At 38.6% G+C, this 19,983-nt stretch overlaps 1 protein-coding gene across 2 annotated transcripts in view; it reads right to left on the bottom strand.

Annotated features, from left to right (window-relative positions):
• The window catches only part of LOC150101286 (phosphatidylinositol 4-phosphate 5-kinase type-1 alpha-like), a 597,237-nt gene that overhangs the window by 489,764 nt on the left and 87,490 nt on the right, over window positions 1-19,983 (bottom strand). For both annotated transcript variants that reach the window (XM_090401030.1, XM_090401031.1), the window contains exon 4: window positions 13,984-14,114. In XM_090401030.1, the coding sequence (XP_090257156.1) occupies window positions 13,984-14,114 (131 nt within the window). The remainder of the gene's footprint in view (window positions 1-13,983; window positions 14,115-19,983) is intronic.

Below are 19,983 nucleotides of genomic sequence, written 5' to 3'. Positions count from 1 at the left end.
TATAAAAAAAGGTTTAACACAAAATGAAATTCATTCCAAGTTCATAAAAGTATATGGGGACCATTCTCCTTCATTTTTAACAAATAAGAAATAGGCTGCCGAGTTTAAATATGGCAGTATCAGCCTTGAAGATGATCCAGGTGAAGGACGTCCAAAAAAAAAAGTGGAAGAACACCAGAAATCATTGATCAAGTGCACGATATCTTATTGGATGACCGGCGAGTCAAAGAGCGTGAAATTGTTGAGACTATAGGCATGTCAAAAGAATATGTAGGATATATTTTGTATGAAGAATTGCAAATGAAAATGCTTTGAGCAAGATGGGTGCCGTGCTTGCTCATAGCAATTCAAAAACGCACTCACATGAAAATCTGTGAACAGTGCTTGGAACGTTTTAACAAGAAGAAAACTGATTTTGTGCATCGATTTATTACTATGGATGAGACTTCGATTCAATACCAGAATCCAAACAGCAGTCAAAACAGTGGACACAAGCCGGTTGTTCAGCGCCAAAGAAGACAAAATCGGTTCCATCAGCACGAAAGGCCATGGCATCAGTGTTTTGGGATGCTAAAGGCCTTTTGTTTATTAATTATCTTGAAAAGGGTAAAACAATAACTGGGGATATTATTCCAATCGGATAACTAGACTAGATGAAAAAATTTGTGAGAAAAGATCCGGTTTGCAGAAGAAAAAAATCATCTTTCATCAGGACAATGCACCTGCCCACAAAGGTATTTTGGCAATGGAAAAATTAAGGGATCTGCACTATGAATTGTTGGAACATCCATCCTATTTCCCAGATTTGGCTCCCTCTCACTTCTATCTCTTCCTCACTGGTCAGCATTTTTCTTCGAATCAAGAGGTGATTCCAGCTTTAGAGGAGTATTTTGCAGATCTTACTGAGACCCACTAGAGGGATAGGATAATAAATGTATTAGCCTTAAGGGAGATTATATTGAAAAATAAAAATAATTTTGTAATTATAAATTCGTTTTTCATTGTTAGGCTGCAAACTTTTCAGATCACCCTCGCAGTCTCTCATGAAGACAAAGCAAAAAGGGATGAGGAATGTTACTGATGATGGCAGAAAAGTTGTTCCCATCTAGGGTGGAGATGCAAGGAGCAAATAGTGAGAGTTGTTTTGAAGGTGTTAAGTGGAAGTTGACAGGATGAAATGTTTAGTAGGGTGTTGCTATAGACCTGGATGTGGAAGCCAGTGTGAAGGAAATGTTTAGACAAACTGATCTGGCTAATAAGGAAAGGATGATCATTAAGGGCAATTTCAATTATGGTAATATAGAATGGAATGGAGACAGCATCAGGAACCAAAGAAAATTTATTGAGTTTTTACAGGATAAATACATTAAGAAGTACATAACAGAGGTCACATGCACATCAAGGGTCTTGGATATGATTATCTCATCAGAAGATATTGTAAATGAAGTGTCACATCTTCTTCCAGTTGATGAAAGTGACCATGAAGTGATCACTTTGGTTGCAGTTCTGAGTGGTTCTGCTTTTGGAGTTTCGTTGTTAATTATTGTTATTTTTTGGGTTACAGAGAAGGTGAGGTCAGAGTCGGCACATACGCAGCAGAAGAGAAGATAAGTTTTTGCTATTTAGTATAGTTGAATATAGCGCTTATCTACTCTATATTATAAAATGATAAGCTGAAATTGGCAACGGATGTGACGTCGGCTGTAACATTTTTGTGCAACGTTTTTTGTAACTTTTTTTGTAACATTTTTGTGTAACGTTTTTGTCAAGTTATTTAAAATATTTTGAAACTCAGGGGCTACCCTGAGTGTCGAGTCTTCAAAATTCGAGTCATCGGAATTATATATATATATATATATATATATATATATATATATATAATACAGTGTTTATATAAAGTTTATAAATAATTAATGATTAGTTTAGTAGTTCCTCGGCAGTAAGGAATGATGGTGGCTCCAGCTGCAATCACAAATGGCATGTCACCAAGTCCTCTGCCATTTAAGAACTCTACTATACGTAACATAATAAAGAACTTTCTTGCATGCAGTGCTTGCTGCATGTATGAGTCCCAGGAGTTGAATATGTGACGGGTGAGAAAAGGGGGAGTACATATATGTGCAAAATGAGAGGAAATCAATGAATTTCGACAACCAGGCTAGTTGAGTCAGGGATGGGAAATGCATGTCGAGAGATGAGTAGTATGATAGGAGAGAATCACGAGCGAGATATGAATGAGAAAATAAGAGTCAAGAGTGTGGAAGGCTTGAATGACTGCGAAGTTTTCGGAAATGGTCTTGATTGGGAGAATGAATGGCAAGTAAGAGTGACTAACTTGTAGAGATGCAGAGAGAGATTAGAAGAGCTGAAGAGGAGGTGGAATGTCTTGTGAACAAGATGAGATTAGGAGAATGGAAGAGATGAATGCAAGGAAAATCAGAGTAGAAGTGAAAGAGAGAGTTTGGGGAAATGATAGAAGAGGAAAGAATAGAAACAGTGCGAGAGAGGGAATGAGAGAGAGGTAGGGGAATGATAGAAGAGGAAAATATAGAAACAGCAGGAGAGGGAGTGAGAGAGAGTTATGGGAATGACAGAAGAGGAGAGAATGGAAACAATTAGAAAGAAGAAATGAGAAAAATGTGAGGGAGTGTTGGAACCAGGGAGACAGTGATGCCAAGACAGCAGGTAAGTAGGGGAACAAAGAGGTAAGACGCGTGATGTATCGAGACTCGATGATCCGGGTGTGCAAGATAGGATGCTAGAGGAGTGTTTGCCTGGAGGGATGATAGAAAGTGTGGATAGGGCAATTAAGAGGAGTGAAAGGATGGATAAAATGATTGTGATGGTGGGCATAAATGACTTGAGAGGCAATGTAAATCGCGGCAAGAGATCTGAGATTCTTGCTTGGGTTGTACAAATGAAAACACAGAGAGAGAGAGAGAGAGAGTGTGTGTGTGTGTGTGTGTGTGTGTTTCCCAGGCAAGATAGTAACGAGCTGAGCAGAAGAGCAATAATACTGAATAGCATAATAGCCAGAATGCATCAGAAGAGAGGATTGGAATATGTTGATGCTAGGAGGGCATATAAGGATAGAAGGGAACTGCATGCGTGAGACCGCATGCATTTGAATGAGGAAGGACAAAGGCATCTGGAGAGATTGCTGTTTTCTGAACGAGTCATTGTGTCAATGCAGGGAAACCAGAATTCCCATGGTGGATGAAAGCAGGAGTGACCCATTGTGGGAATGGGTGCTTGGGGGGAAAGGGTACGACATCAAGTAACACCGAGTCCAATGGATTCGAGAGGGGATAATGACAGGTACAGAAGCAGTGACATTTTTATGCTTTATACTAATGCCAGGAGTATCTGAAATAAAGGAGATGAATTGGTGGCGATGATAGCATCAGCTTGGCCACAGATTATTGGGATATCTAAGACGTGGTTGACATTAGATGATATAATAACAGGAATTGAAGTGGCAGGGTACAGCATTTTTCGACAGGATAGGAAAGGAAAATGTGGTGGAGGAGTACTGCTTATGATAAGTGATAACTTTTGTCCTCTAAGAGTGAAGGCTTTAGATGGCAGTGACACTAATAGTTTTGAAAGAATATAGTGTGAGGCACAAGTGGCCAAGACAGGATATTTAGGGGGGGGGGTTGCTACAAACCAAGGAGCACAGAGGGTGAGGAGCAGGAGACGTTTAGGCAGTTGATCTTGGCAAGTGCAAGAAGAATGATGGTTATGGGAGATTTTAACTACAGCAATATAAGCTGGGAGAGGAATATGCATGTAGTAATAAGGGGATGGAATTTCTATAATTCTAAAGGTACTATTGTCTTAGGCAACATGTAATAGAGGGAACAAGAGGTTCAAGAGTTTTGGATTTGGTCATAGCATCAGAAGAGCTGATCAGTGAGATGACATCTCTTCCCCCCCCCCCCCAAGTTGGAGACAGTATCCATGTGGTTTTGACTTGGAAAAGACATGCAGGAGTATCAAAGAAAAGGGAATATGGAATCATAAGGCTGGTGGGTATAATAGTCTTAGGTATCAACTAGGGGAAGTTCCATGCAGGGAAGAATTGGAAGGCCAGGATATCATTAGTGCTTGGAAAATTGTGAAGGAATATTTGTTAGCAGCAATAGTAAGCTGTATTCCACATGCGAAGAAGCGGACACAATTTGGTGTAAAGTGGATGACAAACAATATCAAACAGGAACTCCAGTTGAAAAACGAGGTTATGGAAGAGATATAAGGAGAGGGGTGGAGGGCAGATACACGAAAAATATAAGACAAGCCAGGGGAGTGACTAGTATGGTGAGGAAGGCAAAACTGGAATATGAGAAGAGATTGGCACTAAGATCCAAAGAAAATCCTAGGGAATTATTTTAGCTATATGGCCAGTAGAAGGAGAAATTATTGTGGAAGAATGGCACTGAGGGATAAAAATGGGAATAGAGTGACTGATGCAGAGGACATAGTGGAGTTGTTCAATGAGCACTTTAATGGAGTATTTCATTCTGGAGAAGAAGGTTTTAATACTAGAGGGATAAGGCACTTTCAATGTTTAGAGGTGCAAGAAGAGTGTGTTCCAAATACTGAGTACTCTGAATATCAGTAAAGCTGTGGTAAATACTGGATGGTATTTCACCACGAGTTTTGAGAGAATGTGCTAAAGAACTGACAGCCCATTGACCTGGCTCTTCAGTAAAAGTCTGGCTGCGGGAAAGGTACCCAAGGAATGGAAAGACGGTAAGATAGTGCTGCTGCACAAGGGCAGTAGCAGACTGGAAGTACCTAATAGGACAGTTTGTGTGTAATCAGTAGTTGTTTAGGTATTGGAGAAATTAGTGAGAGATTATATACAGCACTGGGCAGAGGAGGGTAATGTTATCTGTGAGAATCAACATGGATTTCTTAAGGAGCGCTCTATCTTTAGTAATTTGCTAGCCTTTTATAATAAAGTGACAAGAGCAATTGATGAGGGAAAGGCATATACTGCCACTTTTTTGGATTGTGCAATGCCGTTTGACAGGGTGCCATATGATAAGCTGATATTTAAGTTGTAGCACATGGGTTTGGTCAGGTTAGACAAATGGATTCTGGATTGGCTGTCTGATAGGTATCAGAGTTGTGTATGGGCAATATCAGGTAAGCAGAAGGTTACAAGTGGGGTTCCACAGGGAACCCCCACTTGTAACCCGTACTTGTATCGTTCAACTTTTATATCGAGGACATTGTCAATCTCCTTGCAATGACGATTGCAAGGAGATATTCAGTTGTTTGCAAATGATGTGAAGCTGGAAAGGGTTATCATTAATAGTACAGATGTAACAGCCCTGCATGAAGATGTCAATAAACCAGACAGATGGGCAAATAAGTGGGGGAGTAGGTTTAATGCAGGAAAATATAAAGTCTTTAAGTTTGGGATCCAATGATGGCAGGATGCATACTTGATTTGAAGGGCTATACTGGAGTAAGTAGGAGAGAAAAGAGATCTGGGGGTGATGATTGATAGAAAATTGAAATTCAAAGGCAATATTGCAAAGGTGGCGAGGTAACCTCACCACCTGTGCACCTGTAGAGGATTGCTGCAATATTCAGAAGGATGCTGATCTACATAGATAAAAGAGTTATCATTCCGTTGTATGAATCCATGATCAGATAACACTTAGACTATTTTTCTCAAATTTGGTCCACAGGATTGAAGGGGATAAATTATCTGTGGAAAGGGTACAAAGGAAGATAACAAAGATGATTTCAGGACTGTACAATGCTAGTTTGGGGTGCTTAAGGGTGAAAGCTGTATAACAGAGAAGACCTACACATAGCCTTTAAAGGAATGCAGGGAACCGACCAGAGCTTCTGACCTAATGCCCAATCCTCACCTTCTCGTGGTGCACTCTGTTGGGTAAATGACGAGGATGGGCTGGCAATTTTTGATTTAGATGACCAAATTGTATTCTTATTCGCTTAAACCAAAATACAAAACGATGGTACAACATGACAAAATTTCATGCCAGCTGGGGCATCGCCCAGTTAAACAAGGCCTCCATTATTTCGCTGTTCGCCCTGGTTCCCTGGTGAACAGCGAAAAGTCAAGTTGGTTCTTGTTGGGGATCTAAATAGCAGAGTAGGAAATGACTGTCAGACATACAAAAATATTTTGGAAAAATTTGGAGAAAAGAGAAAAGCTAATAATAATGCCAAATGCCTGTTGGATTTCTGCTCAGGACATGGACTGGTTATTACTAACATCATGTTCCAACATAAAAATGTGCACAAATTCACATGGAGAGAAGAGGCAAGGAATAAGAAAAATCTCATTAACTATGTTATTGTTGATAGTGAGGTTTTCTTCCTGGTGCAGGACACCAGAGTGTACAGAGGATTTGAAATTTCAAGTGATCACTATTTAGTCTTGAGCAGGTTAAACTGAATTTCATATTGAAAAGAATAACATGTAAGAAAGTTTTAAAGCGAATAAAAGTTGAACAGCTCTCAGACATGAAACTGTAGACTAAAATACACAAACATGATTGAAGAAAAAATGAAAGAGTTTGAGAACAGGAACCAAACCTTGGAGATGCAGTGGTAAGCCTTGAAGAAAACCCTGATTGATAAAGCCAGAGAGGCATGAGGCGAGATTGTCTGCAAGGATATAAAATCAGAACTCCATGGTGGGCACAGAAAGTTAAAGAGGTAGTGAAGGAAAAGAAGAAAGCATATCAAAAGTTCTTTGCAAATAAGTCAGCTTGTGCTTTTAGAAAATACAGAGACAAATGTAAGAAAGTGAAACACTGTGGAAAACTAGCTAAACAAAAGTCATGAAAGGACTTTGGAAAGAACATAGAAAATAAATATCAAGAAGGTGGCAAAATATTCTGGAGGTTGTTGAAGAAGCTTAGGAATGGAGGAAAGAGTGCTGTAAAAGGAGTTAGAGATGATAAAGGTAACATGAAAACAGGACAAAAAGATATCCTTGAAGTATGGAGTAATTACTTCAAAAAATTGCTAAATGAAACAAGCAATGATAAAAAAACACTGACTAGGAATGCAGTCAGGAATACGTATCCATACTTGAAGCAGAAAAAGCCATCAAAGGCTTGAAATGTGGAAAGACAGCAGGAGTAGATATTTGACCAGAAATGCAGAATTATGGTAGTATAAAAGTCTTACAGTGGCTGCACTGCATAGTTCAGAATGCCTGGACAGAGGGACAAATTCCCGATGATTGGAGTAGAGCTCTCATAGTATGCATATATAAAAAGGGAAATAAAACTGAATGTGACAATTACAGAGGTTTATTCCTACTGAGTGTTCCTGGTAAGATATATGCAAGTATACTTGAGAAATGGTTTAGAGGAATTATGGAAGTAAAGGTTGCTCAAGAACAAGTTGGATTCAGGCCAAATAGAGGCTGTCTAGTTAAGATCTTCCCTTTACGACAAATAGTTGAGAAATCATGGAAATATAACAAAGATCTGTATTTAAGTTTTGTAGATCTGGAAAAGGCATATGACAAGGTTCCAAGAGAGAAGCTATTCAATACACTACAGTTATATGGTGTCAATGAGGCATTATATCAAGTAGTATTTAGTCTTATTTGAGTTGTAAGTCAGCAGTTAGAATTGAAGGAAGTACAGGAAGATGGTTTAATGTTAAATCTGGTGTAGACAAGGATATACATTATCCCCTCTGTTATTCATTATCTATATGGATCACATTATGAAGAAAAGGTATTAAATATGAAATCAAAATTGGAGATGGTAATGTCAGCTCTTTGTTTTAGGCAGACAATGTTATACTTCTAAATAAATCCGCTACAAGTCTGCAAGATTCCCTGACTAAATTCAATAACTGTATTAATAGATATGGTATGAAGGTCAGCAATAAAAAGACAAAGACAATGAAAATAGGCAGAATCGTTGAAAATATCAACTGCGTTGTGAACTGAAAACCTGTGGAACAAGTAAAACATTTCAGCTACTAGGCACAATTTTTAGTGAAGATATTAAATTAAATATGGAAATAGACAACAGAATCAACAAAGCTGGTATGGTAGGAAGTCAATAGAATAAATTCATATGGAATAATAGAGCAATTAGTCAGAACACTAAATTAGCTATATACAAGATAGTGTTCAAACCAGTTTTAACTTATGGATCTGAGAGCTGGGTCAGAAGTAAAACACTTGACCAAAGACTAGAGACCGCAGATATGAGAGTCCCGAGAAAGGTTAGAGGCGTGAACAGATGGCATTAATGGCAATATCATATTAAAAATGAAGATATTGGGAAAGAACTTGACATTGTCAGCATTCAGGAATGCATTAGCAGAGCTAATCTCAGGTGGTATGGTCACTTAAACAGAATGGGAGAGTGTTCTCTGCCAGGTTGGCAGGAAAATGACCCAGACGAAGACCAAGATATAGGTGGATTGATACGGTACAAAGTGCCTTAGACAACAGAAACATAAAATCTGATAATGTTGTAGTCTTGACAAGTAACAGACTGATTTGGAGTAAAATTGTAGATACGGAGTTAGTCGTCATCATCAATTTCCTGCCATGTACCCTCAAAGGGTGTACAGGATATAATAGTACTACATGAAAAATTTACATCATTATTAACTTCCTATCTACAATTTTCCTCCAAATCAGTCTGTTACTTGTCAAAACTCCAACATTATCAGATCTTATATTTCTACCGTCTAAGGCACTTTTTACTGTATCAATCCACCCATATCTTGGTCATCTTTTGAGTCGTTTTCTTGCCAACCTGGCAGAGAACACTTGTTTTGCTAACCTTTCCTCGCCCATTTTTTAAGTGACCATACCACCTGAGATTAGCTCTGCTAACGCATTCCTGGATGCTGACAATGTCAAGTTCTTACCTAATATCCTCATTTTTAATATGATATTGCCATTGATGCCATCTGTTCACGCCTATAATCTTTCTCAGGACTCTCATATCTGTGGTCTCTAGTCTTTGGTCAAGTGTTTTACTTCTCACCCAGCTCTCAGATCCATAAGTTAAAACTGGTTTGAACACTGTCTTGTATACAGCTAATTTAGTGTTCCGACTAATTTCTCTCTTATTTCATATGGATTTATTCAATTGACTTCCTACCATTCCAGCTTTGTTGATTCTGTTGTCTATTTATATATTTAATTTATCATCTTCACTAAAAATCGTGCCTAAGTAGCTGAAATGTTTTACTTGTTCCACAGGTTCTCCATTCACAACACAGTTGACATTTTCAGTGATTCTGCCTATTTTCATTGTCTTTTTATTGCTGATCTTCATACCATATCTATTACAACAGTTATTCAATTTAGTCAGAGAATCTTGCAGACTTGTAGCGGATTTATTTAGAAGTATAACATCATCCGCATAAAGCAAAGAGCTGACATTAACATCTCCAATTTTGATATCATGTTTTTTTTTGTGAGAAAGAGTTATATATGGAACTATAAGGCAGGTGATTATGGCAAACTCAGGAGGTGGCTTGCAGCAATACCATGGAATGAGAAATTGTGTGGAAAGGAAATCAATGCTGCTTGGTCTCTACTCAAGTATCTGGCAGAGGCAATGACTGAGTGTATTCCAAAGGCCAGGATATTAAATATGGTAGGTGTAAAATGGAATGTCCGGGGTTTACAGATTGGTACTCTTGAGATTGTCTGTAAAGAGATGGATAGGTATAAAATTCACATCTTGGGAATTACAGAGACCAGATGGAATGGAGAAGGTCACTTCAAAAGACAAGATGGTAAGTTAGTTATTTACTCAGGTGGTGATGCAAAACATCATGGGGTAGCTGTGATACTGAAGACAGCTCAGGCAAGAAGCCTGAGCTGTCCATTAGACTTAAGGCTCAGCCTACCAATGTATCAAAACCAGGCAGTCCAAAACAGTTTGTAAGTTTTCATAGAATTCTTCACTCTCTTCTTCGGGCCACACAGATAGGCCTGAAGAAGAGTGAAGAATTCTATGAAAACTTACAAACTGTTTTGGACTGCCTACCAAGGAGAGACATACTGTACATCTTAGGAGACTTGGTAGGCTGGGAAAGAGTATGAGAGTCAGGCCGAAGTGTGGCATGTTTGGTCTGGGTGAACGTAACACCCATGGTGAAGGACTGTTGGAATTTGCCTGTGCTAACAGATTAGTTATTACCAATACCTGCTTCCAGAAACATCCACGACAGACCTATACTTGGACATCTAACATTGATAGGTCAAGGCACCAGATTGATTACATCCTGGCTCTCCAGCGGTGGAAGACAAGCATCTGTGATGTGCATACTTGTCCTGGAGCAGATTGTGGTACAGATCATCAGCTGGTAAGAGCCAAAGTAAGACTAAGACTCCGAAAACTTCCAGGTCAGGCACATTCCACTAGATTGGATGTTAGAGTAATTCCTAGTGGATTCACAGAAGAAACATCAACTCAGCTGGATGATTTTTTGGAGACCAATGAGGAAATCTCACCAGAAATGCTTTAGGAAGGAGTCAAGATGATAATACAGGATACAGCGAAGACGTATCTCGGCCCAATAAGAAAACCAAGAGACCCATGGATATCAGATTCAACATGAGAACTAATCAAAAGAAGGAAGTTGGAAAAAAAACAAAGAGACACAGGGACCGAAGAATACAAGAGATTACATAGAGAAATCAGAAGAGCCAGCAAGCAGGACAAGGAAAAGTTCTATACTAATAAATGTGAAGAAATAGAGTTCCAGATGAGACGGCATAATTATAAAAGGATGTTTTATTTAGTTTGTGACTTAAAGCACAAGTTTAAGCCTAAATTGAATGTCATCAAAGACATGAATGGATCATTACTAACAGAAGAGTTGGAAATCAAAAACAGATGGAAAGAATACTGTGAGGAACTGTACAGCAGAGGGGATAAAGAAAATGTGGAGTCCTCCCACCAAGAAAATTTTGATTTGGAACCTCCTCCACTTAGGCATGAAGTTGAAAGAGCAGTTAAGCAGCTCAACAGCAATAAGGTCCCACATGCAGATAAAATCCCAGCAGAGATAATTAAGGCCACAGGGGATGGAGGGATAAGAGTGTTTCATAGATTGATTACAAGGATATGGGAGACAGGATCATGGCCTAGAGACTGGAAGAAGTCAGTTTTCATACCACTACACAAGAAAGGTGATAAGAAGGCATGCAAGAATTATAGAACTATTAGTTTGATATCTCATGCAAGCAAAATTTTATTAAAGATCATGTTAAATAGGATTGAGGCCAAAGTTAAGGCAGAGATGCCCAAGGAACAAGCAGGTTTTAGGAAAGGTAGGGGCACCAGAGATCAGATCCTTTGCCTTAGACAGATCATAGTAAAATATAAAGAATTCAGACTCCCTCTGGTAATGTGTTTCTTAGACTACTCTAAAGCTTTTGACTGTGTTGAGCATGTGAAACTGTGGGAAGTAACGAAAAGAATGGGTTTTCCTCAACACTATCAGGTTGATAGCCAACTTGTATAAGGAGCAAGAAGCCAGGTGTTGGATTGACTGACTGGCTTCAAGTTGGAAAAGGAGTTAGACAAGGATGTTTACTTTCTCCTCACTTGTTTAGTATATATGCAGAGGACATCATGCGTGAAGCATTGGATGAGCTCAGGACAGGAATTACGATAGGAGGTAGATTGATCAGTAATCTGAGGTACGCTGATGATACAGTACTAATTTGTAATGACATGGAAGAACTAGGACTAATTCTTGACAAAGTTAACAAGATCAGTAATAACAGAGGACTTCAACTCAATTCTAGCAAGACAAAGATCATGGTTCTCAAAGGAAAAACAAACAGAGAAGCTCTTGAGAAACAAGTGTATCTTAATGGAGAAAGAATTGAGGAAGTCAGCAAGTTTGAGTGCCTGGGATCCATTATTAATGTAAAGAATTGCTGTTCAGAAGATGTCAGAAAAAGGTTAGGAATGGTTAAAACAACAGTCAGAGACCTGTCTAAAATCTGGAAGGATGGATCTATCTCCATGGGAACAAAGTTGAGGATTTTAGATGCAGTTGTTTTTTCAACAGCGACTTATGGATGCAAGACTTGGAACCTAAATAAGTCAGATAAGAAACGGATATCTGCTTTTTGAGATGTGGTGTTACAGAAGGCTGTTGAGGATATCACATACTGAAAGGCATACAAATGAATAGGTGTTAGAAAGGATTAGTAGAACTTTAAAGCTCCTTAAGGATATTGACAGAAGAAAGTTAAAATATTTTGGACACATACAAAGGATGGAAGGAGGACTTCTCAGAACAGTAATAGAAGGTAAAGTTCCCAGAAAAAGAGGCAGAGGTAGACCATCAATGAGATGGATGGATGGCGTGTGTGGAGTGACTGATCTTCAGAGAGTTGAGGCTGCCAGAAAAGCAAACAACAGGACTACATGGCGAGGCCTGGTGTGGAACATCATCGAGCATCGGAGTGACCATACGGCATCTGTAGATGCCCAGTGAACATAGAGAGAGGTGTAAAATGGATGACTAAAGAGGTGAATCATGCAATCTGGAAGAAACAGGCATTGTGGAAGCAGCACAAGATGAGTGGAGATAATCAGTTACATGGGGAGTACAAAGAGCAAGCAAGGAAGGCGACTCACTTAGTAAGATAGCAAAAGTGCAGAACGAGCAGCATGTTGCAAATGAGCCTAAAAGAAATCATACAGAGTTTTTTTTTATATGTGGCCAGTAGAAGGAAGAATGATTATAGGATGATGATGATGATGTTGTCAGTGATAATGAGAGGATAATAAATACTGTGGGCAGTTCATTAAAGTATTCCATGTGGGTGTTTAATGGGTAGTTCATTAAAGTATTCCATCCATTCTGCATTATAACATAATGCAGAACTTGAGAGCAGTGGGAATGTTGAAGGAACCACTGTTGGTGAGTGAGCAGGATATATATATGAGCAACTGAGTAAACCTGATGTCAACAAGGCAAGACTTGATGGTATGTCACAGTGTGTCTTGAGGGAATGTTTGAGGGAGTAAAAACAGCTTTAACATACATTTTTAACATGAATCCTAGATTAGTCGAAGTTCAAAAGGAGTGAAAAGGTTGAAAATTGTTCTAGTTCGTAAAGGGGATGATAAGACCGAGGCTTCGAATTACAGGCTTGAAATATGCTTGTTTGGTTGTGGTCAAGTATTGGAGAAGTTAGTGACATATCAGCAGTAGAATTCCCTTTGATGAACAATATGGTTTTGATAAAGGAAGATCATGTTTTAGCATCTGCTTACTTATTATAACAAGGTGACAAATATAATGAACAAGGGGAGTGCATATACAGTAGTATATTTAGGTTTTGCAAAGGCTTTCAGTAATAGATTGCCACATGACAAACTCATAGTTAAATTGGAACCAATAGGGTTGGATAGGAGATTAGTGTGATGGATTGGAGATCGGCTGTCTGATAGGTATCGACAGGTTGTGTATGGAGGAAGTAATATCCCAGAAGAGGAAAGTCACCAGTGGCATGCCCCAGGGTAGGATCTGTTTTGGAACCATTGTTGTTTAATTTGTATGTAAATGACATTGGAAAGAGCATAATAAAGTGATATACAGATGTTTGCAGGTGATGCAAATTTGGGGAAAGTTATGAGAAGAAGAGCAGATGTTGCAGTTTTGCAAAAGAACCTAAATAGACTGAATGGCAAGTATGTGGGAATGTCAGTTTAATGTTGGAAAGTGTAAGATTTTAAAATTTGGGAAGCAAAGATGGGTTGCGGTGTATAGGATTGGTCAGGGTTCAAAGGAATATTAACTAACATTTACAAGTCATTCTTGTCAGATAATCAGCAATATTTCCATTTTAACTCTTCTTGCAAAATAAAAATTTGTTCAAATAACAATATGTAAAATAAACTCCACAGTTTACTTAAAAAATGGCTTTAAATGTATAATAACTATTATATTGAGAACACAGATAGTGCTTACCGAGTAAATGCTGTTGTTTCTACCATAGCAAAATCCTGCATAAGAAGATCTCTTTCTGGTTTAGATGCCAGGCTACCAACAGCATACCCAATGCCAAGCTGTATAGATCCCATAATCTGTGTAGTTTGAATCTAATAAAATCAAAAGTAACTCCTAAAAATGTGTCTTCCAAAATCAAATCCTACAGAAAAGATAACTGCAGACAGACATGTACTGTAAGAGAGACAGTGTGTGTATGAATGTACATCAATAATGTTTTTAATATATATATATATATATAGCTGTTGCATAAACAGTCTAAGCAATGCAAATTGTCTCAACATCCAAAGCCAAATGAAGATAACCTCAGAAAAAGACATATTAAATTAACAAAAATAAACGCTTCTTCTACTGTTTCATCATGGCAGGTATACACAATTTTACATGTGTTTTACAGAAGTGTGATGCATCTTTATCATCTCAGAAACATCTGCACCCTGAATTGTAAATGAGTGTCATATTTTGATACCTGTACAGTCCACAATTCAACTTCTCCACAGACAGTAGTATTGCACTGATGTGAAAAATGGCACATTAATCTCGTCAGTAAAATATTGTCTGTATTGGACCAAATACTATGCAACAGTAGCATAACAAATAAGAGTGATAAATTTGTGCGAGATGAAAACTGATAGTGAACAACTTTTAAGTGAACATACAAAGTTTTAAGATACTGCTCTGATGAGAAATCTGGAATAATTTTTTTTCATTCAGTGAAATTACAAGGTGAACAGCACTAATACACAATTTATGGAGTCAACAACTATTTGAGATTAAAAAAAAAATTTTTTTAATTCATAATAAAACTGTAGAATTTTCACATTAAGTTCATATTGAAGAATGGATATAGCTATATACAACTACTGCATTAAAGCAACTAGCAACATATTACTTAACCCTCCCCACTCAGCTATGTATACTTGCAGTAGAAAAATAAAAAAGTAAAAGATAAAATTAAATTAAATTGAAAGAATAATAGCAAATATAAATTTATATTAAAAAAATCCAAGTAAGATTAATAATTAATTAGCTCAACCAATCAGAATATTGGTTGAGCTAATTAAAAAAAAACCACATTGATGGAACTTTACTCCAGGAAACTGAGTTAAAGTTAAGTAGGCACACAGCAAAAGTGGCTAAAGCAGCTCATCAGATCACTTGGTTACTGAAGAATACTTTGACAAGCAGAGAAAAGCAGGTTTGTTTCTCTTTATTGAGCCTTGAAAAGATCCCATCTTGACTACAGCATGCAGATCTGGGTGCCAGGGTTTCTTGGTGATGAGGAGAAAGTGGAGAGGATCCAGAGGCGAGTGACAAAAATGGTAGCAGGTCTATGGAATGAACCTTATGAGAACAGGTTGAAGATTTGTGGATTACAGAAACTAGTTGATGTGGGGGGGGGGGAGGTGATATAATTGAGACATACAAATTACTGAGGTGATTTTACAAGATTGATTCAGAGGAAATTTTTCAGAATAGGTGTGGTGGTGGGAGAACTAAGGACCATCCAATGAAACTAAGTAAGAGTGTAGTTAGCAAAGATGTCAGAATTAGGTTTTTTGCTTGGAGAGTAGTAAATGATTGGAATGGGTTGCCAGAGTCTGTTGTAGGTGCTATGAGTGTGAATGAGTTTCAAAGCAAAGTATGATAGATACTGCGCAAATGTTCTTGACATGATGTTTAGGGCCTCCCTCAATGAGTCAGTTAAACATAGACATTTAAAAGGGGGGGGGGGAACACTAGGATTTCCTGTTAGCTTTTGAAGTTATATTTACTTTCTTGCTAAGATAAGTGTCACTTATGCGAGGTACTCTAGGCAATCTAAGGATGTGCTTTTTTGACAGTTTTATATGTTATCCAAACTTCTCGTAGTGCACCCTGTTAGGTAACTACCTGGATACTGAACAAACAAGGATGGGTTGGCAATTAGGGATTTAGAAAACCAAATTGTATTCTTACTGGCTTAAACCACAAATAAAATCATGGTACAACATGACAGAATTTCATGCAAGCTGGGACATTGCCGGTTAAACAAGGCCCCCATTGTTTTTGTCAGAGAACCAGGACAAACAATAAGAAGTCAGCTAGTGGAACAAATCCTCAAACACACCTCAACTCAACATCACCAGAGTTCAAGATCAGTACTATCAACTATCAACATAAGAAGCCTGAATGGCAAAGAAATGGAGCTAGCTGAGGAATTAGATAAGTACTAGATCGACATAATAGGGGTGGCTGAAACAAAAAATACAAAAACTGGTGAGATCTTTTGTATTTTTTGTATTACTGAGCAATAAATACAAAATGTTATATTCAGGCAATGACAATCAAGGAAAAGAAGCAGTAGCCATGGTATTCAACACAAAATACGAGGCTAATCTTCTTGAATGGCAGTCAGTCTCAAGTAGAGTAATGTGGGCAAATATGAGAATGAGGAACTGAACAATGAGACTTATTTGTGCCTATGGTCCCACAGAAGGTTCTACTAAAGTAGAAGTGGAGGAATTTTTTGAGGCTTTAGAAAAAGCAACTGACACAATGAAAAAGGAAAAGTTGGTCCTTGTTGGGGATCTAAATAGCAGAGTAGGAAATGATTGTCAGACATACAAAAATATTTTGGGAAAATTTGGAGAAAAGAGCAAAGCTAATAATAATGGCAAATACCTGTTGGATTTCTGCTCAGGACATGGACTGGTTATTACTAACATCATGTTCCAACATAAAAATGTGCACAAATTCATATGGAGAGAAGAGGCAAGGAATAAGAAAAGTCTCATTGACAATGTTATTGTTGATAGTGAGGTTTTCTCCCTGGTAGGACACCAGAGTGTACAGAGGATTTGAAATTTGAAGTGATCACTATTTAGTCTTGAGCAGGATAAAACTGAATTTCATAACTGTTGAAAGTTTATTTTTCACTTGGTTAGAGTATAATAAATTTAGTTTAATCCTTTATCCAAGTGTGAGCAAACAATGTTTGTGCCTGAGAGTATCTTCAGGACTGGGATAAGGTGGTTCAACACCAGGACGACTCCTTGCAAAGGTGGAGCAAGATACCATCACTCCTATCTCAGTATCTCCCATAATGCAAAACACATCTCCTTGCGGATATGCCTAATGTTATGCATTAAGGGGAGGGCCACTACCCAGACTAGTTTCGATCTTTATTGAGGTCTCTTCAGTGGGAGCCAGGCCCAAGTGGAGATACCAGCCATTGACCATTGACATTACTGACAGGATGGGTGAAGCAGAAGTGCTTTTCATATTCCCCTTTATCTGTAATGAGAGTTATTTGGGAATGGGAGATTTGTGAGCAATTAAGCTCGCCCTCTGAGGGCAGTAGTGTTAGCTATGATCGGTTGAGAGAAGAATAGCCTTCGGTCTTTTGTGTTTGTAGTAATCAGGTCTCATTGTAATTGACAGCTTGCACGATTAGTGGGTTTGAATGTGAACTTGACTTCACGAAGAATTTTTCTGTAAGATCACGAAGAAGGGAGGAGATGTATGGAGTGCCGGTTTCTCGGTGAATTTGTGAATTTCTGATGAACCACGGTGCATCCAGGATCATCCTAAGGCATTTGTTTTGGATTCTCTAATTTTGAAATGTTTGATCTTGAAGTGTGACTCCATGCTGGTGAGGCGTAGGTAATGACTGGACGTATTACCATCCGGTAAAGAAGCAATTTATTATGTAGGTTCAATTTGCTCTTGCGGTTGATCAATGGGTAGAGCTGAGCTATGACTTTGGAAGATTTGGAGCAAATGAGATTGATGTGTTTGTTGAAAAGGAGTTTCTTATCCATCAATACCCCAAGATATTTGGTCTCTGATTGCCATGTGATCTTTTGACCAGAGAGCAGGATGTCTTCTTTGTTGCAGATCTTTCTTCTTGAAAACATCATGGCTGAGCTTTTGAGGGGGTTTACTTGAATTCTCCAGTTGGTAAACCAGTTTGCTAGCTCATTGATACTTTCTTGGAGTCTAGTGATTGCTAGGTGAGGGCTGTGCGATCTAGCTAGAATAGCGGTGTCGTCGGCATAAAGAGCCGTAGTAGTTGTTTTTGGGTTGAGAGGAATATCTGCCATGTAAGTTGTGAAAAGTATTGGGGCCAGAAGAGAACCTTGAGGTACTCCCGCCAGGATTTTGCGCCTTGAAGAAACAATTCCGTTGAGTTTTACTTGCATGTATCTTTCATTGATATATGAATATATGAGTTTCACTAGTTTAATTGGGATATTGTTTTTTCAATTAGTTTGAAGATAAGGCCTTTGATGCCAGACCTTATCAAAGGCCTTGGCAACATCCAAAAATACAGCAGCAGTACAAAGGTGCCAGTTAAAGCCATGAGTGATATGTTCTGTTAGTAGGTGAATTTGTTGCACCATGTTGTGAGCTTTGCGAAACCCAAATTGCTCATTTGGGATTATTTTCTGTTGGTCCACTGCTGATTGTAGTCTTGATAGGATGACCTTTTCTATTACTTTGCCAAGACAGGAAAGAAGACTGATGGGCCTGTAGCTTTGCGGAAGTTGTGGGTTATTACCAGGTTTTTTCAGAGGTATAATGTCCACGATTTTCCAATCAGAGAGAAAGTATTAGAATCTTAAAATGGAATTGGTAATATTAACTAGATGAATTATGGCTTTCCGTGGGAGTAGCTTTATTATTCTATTGATAATGCCATCAGGGCCGGGGGCCTTTTTATTCTTCAGATGGGAAATGATATTTATTATTTCTGTTGGAGATGTGGGGGTGATGGTTTCTGAATCATCCTTAGGCTGACTTAGTGCATTTCTAACTTTACGATGAACTTTGTAAATAAGATTGATATTTAAGTTTGCATAAGATGGGCTGCATTGATTTTCCAGATTGTCAATTAGGGCTTCTACTTTTTTCTTCATCTGTGTGTGCAACTCCAAGATTGGTCTTTAAAGGGGGAAGTGGTTGTCTTTTGGTACGAAGAGATTTTACAAACTTCCACATGGAGTTATCTTCTGGGTTGATTTCCTTCAGTTTGGTTTCCCATTTGGAGTTCCTGTGGACCTGGAGGGCTTCTCGAACCTGTCTGTTCAAAGTGTTTAAGGTTGATTTGTCCTATGGGGCTCTGGTGTTGTGATATCGCTTTCTGGCCTTGTTTTTGGCCCTAATCAGGTCCATTATCTCTTCTGGGATCCAGTTAGGAGCGTGGAAGACAGTGGTTTGAGTGACTGATGCTATTGCTGTGTTGATTTGCCTAGTTAAATTGTTTACAGCTTGATCTATTTCTTCTTTTTTACGAATGACAGGGGGAGGGCCGATGTGGATTGGAAGAACCTTAGAGAGCTTGTCCCATGGTATGAAAGAATGATGGGGAGAGAGCTGGTCTTGAAGTCCTAACCTGAGTAGGATGGGATTATGATCTGAGTTAAGCTCTTCTACTGTCTCCAGCTGGTATTGATATTTGATGTTTCTGAGGATAACTATGTCTAATACATCAGAACTTCCTGATGGGCTGTAGTGGGTGGGCTCAGTGGGTCCAGCTACTATTGATGAGTTGAGTAATGTGTAGTTGTATAAGGTACAGCCTTTGGTGTTGATTGACGAACTGAACCAGGCCGTATGTTTGGAGTTAAGGTCTCCAGCTATAATTATGGGATCCGTGGAGCCAAGGATGGAGTCTAAGTCTGCTGTCAATAGTGGAATACTGGGAGGATTGTACGCTGCGTAGATTTTGAGTTTGCCAGCGTTATTAGTGTGCACCTCCACACCCATCACCTCAAGGTTTAGAGTTTGGGGGTTGGTCAGCGAGTTGTGGCTTAAATAATTTTTGATAAAAATAGCTGTTCTGCCTCCACTAGAGTTAAGTCTGTCTGTCCTGTGTAAAATATAACCTCTTAGTTTTGGATTGTTTGATGGTCTGAGGTGGGATTCACTGATCAAGATTATGTCTGGATTGTATCTTTTTGCAAATTCTTGCAGCTC

This window comes from Typopeltis vanoorti, chromosome 11 (genome assembly GCF_054136105.1).
Source record: "Typopeltis vanoorti isolate ZY-2024b chromosome 11, IOZ_Tvanoo_1.0, whole genome shotgun sequence".
Lineage (NCBI taxonomy): Eukaryota > Metazoa > Arthropoda > Arachnida > Uropygi > Thelyphonidae > Typopeltis > Typopeltis vanoorti.
The sequence above is the reverse complement of the archived record's forward strand: the minus strand, read 5'-3'. Positions and strand labels throughout refer to the sequence as shown.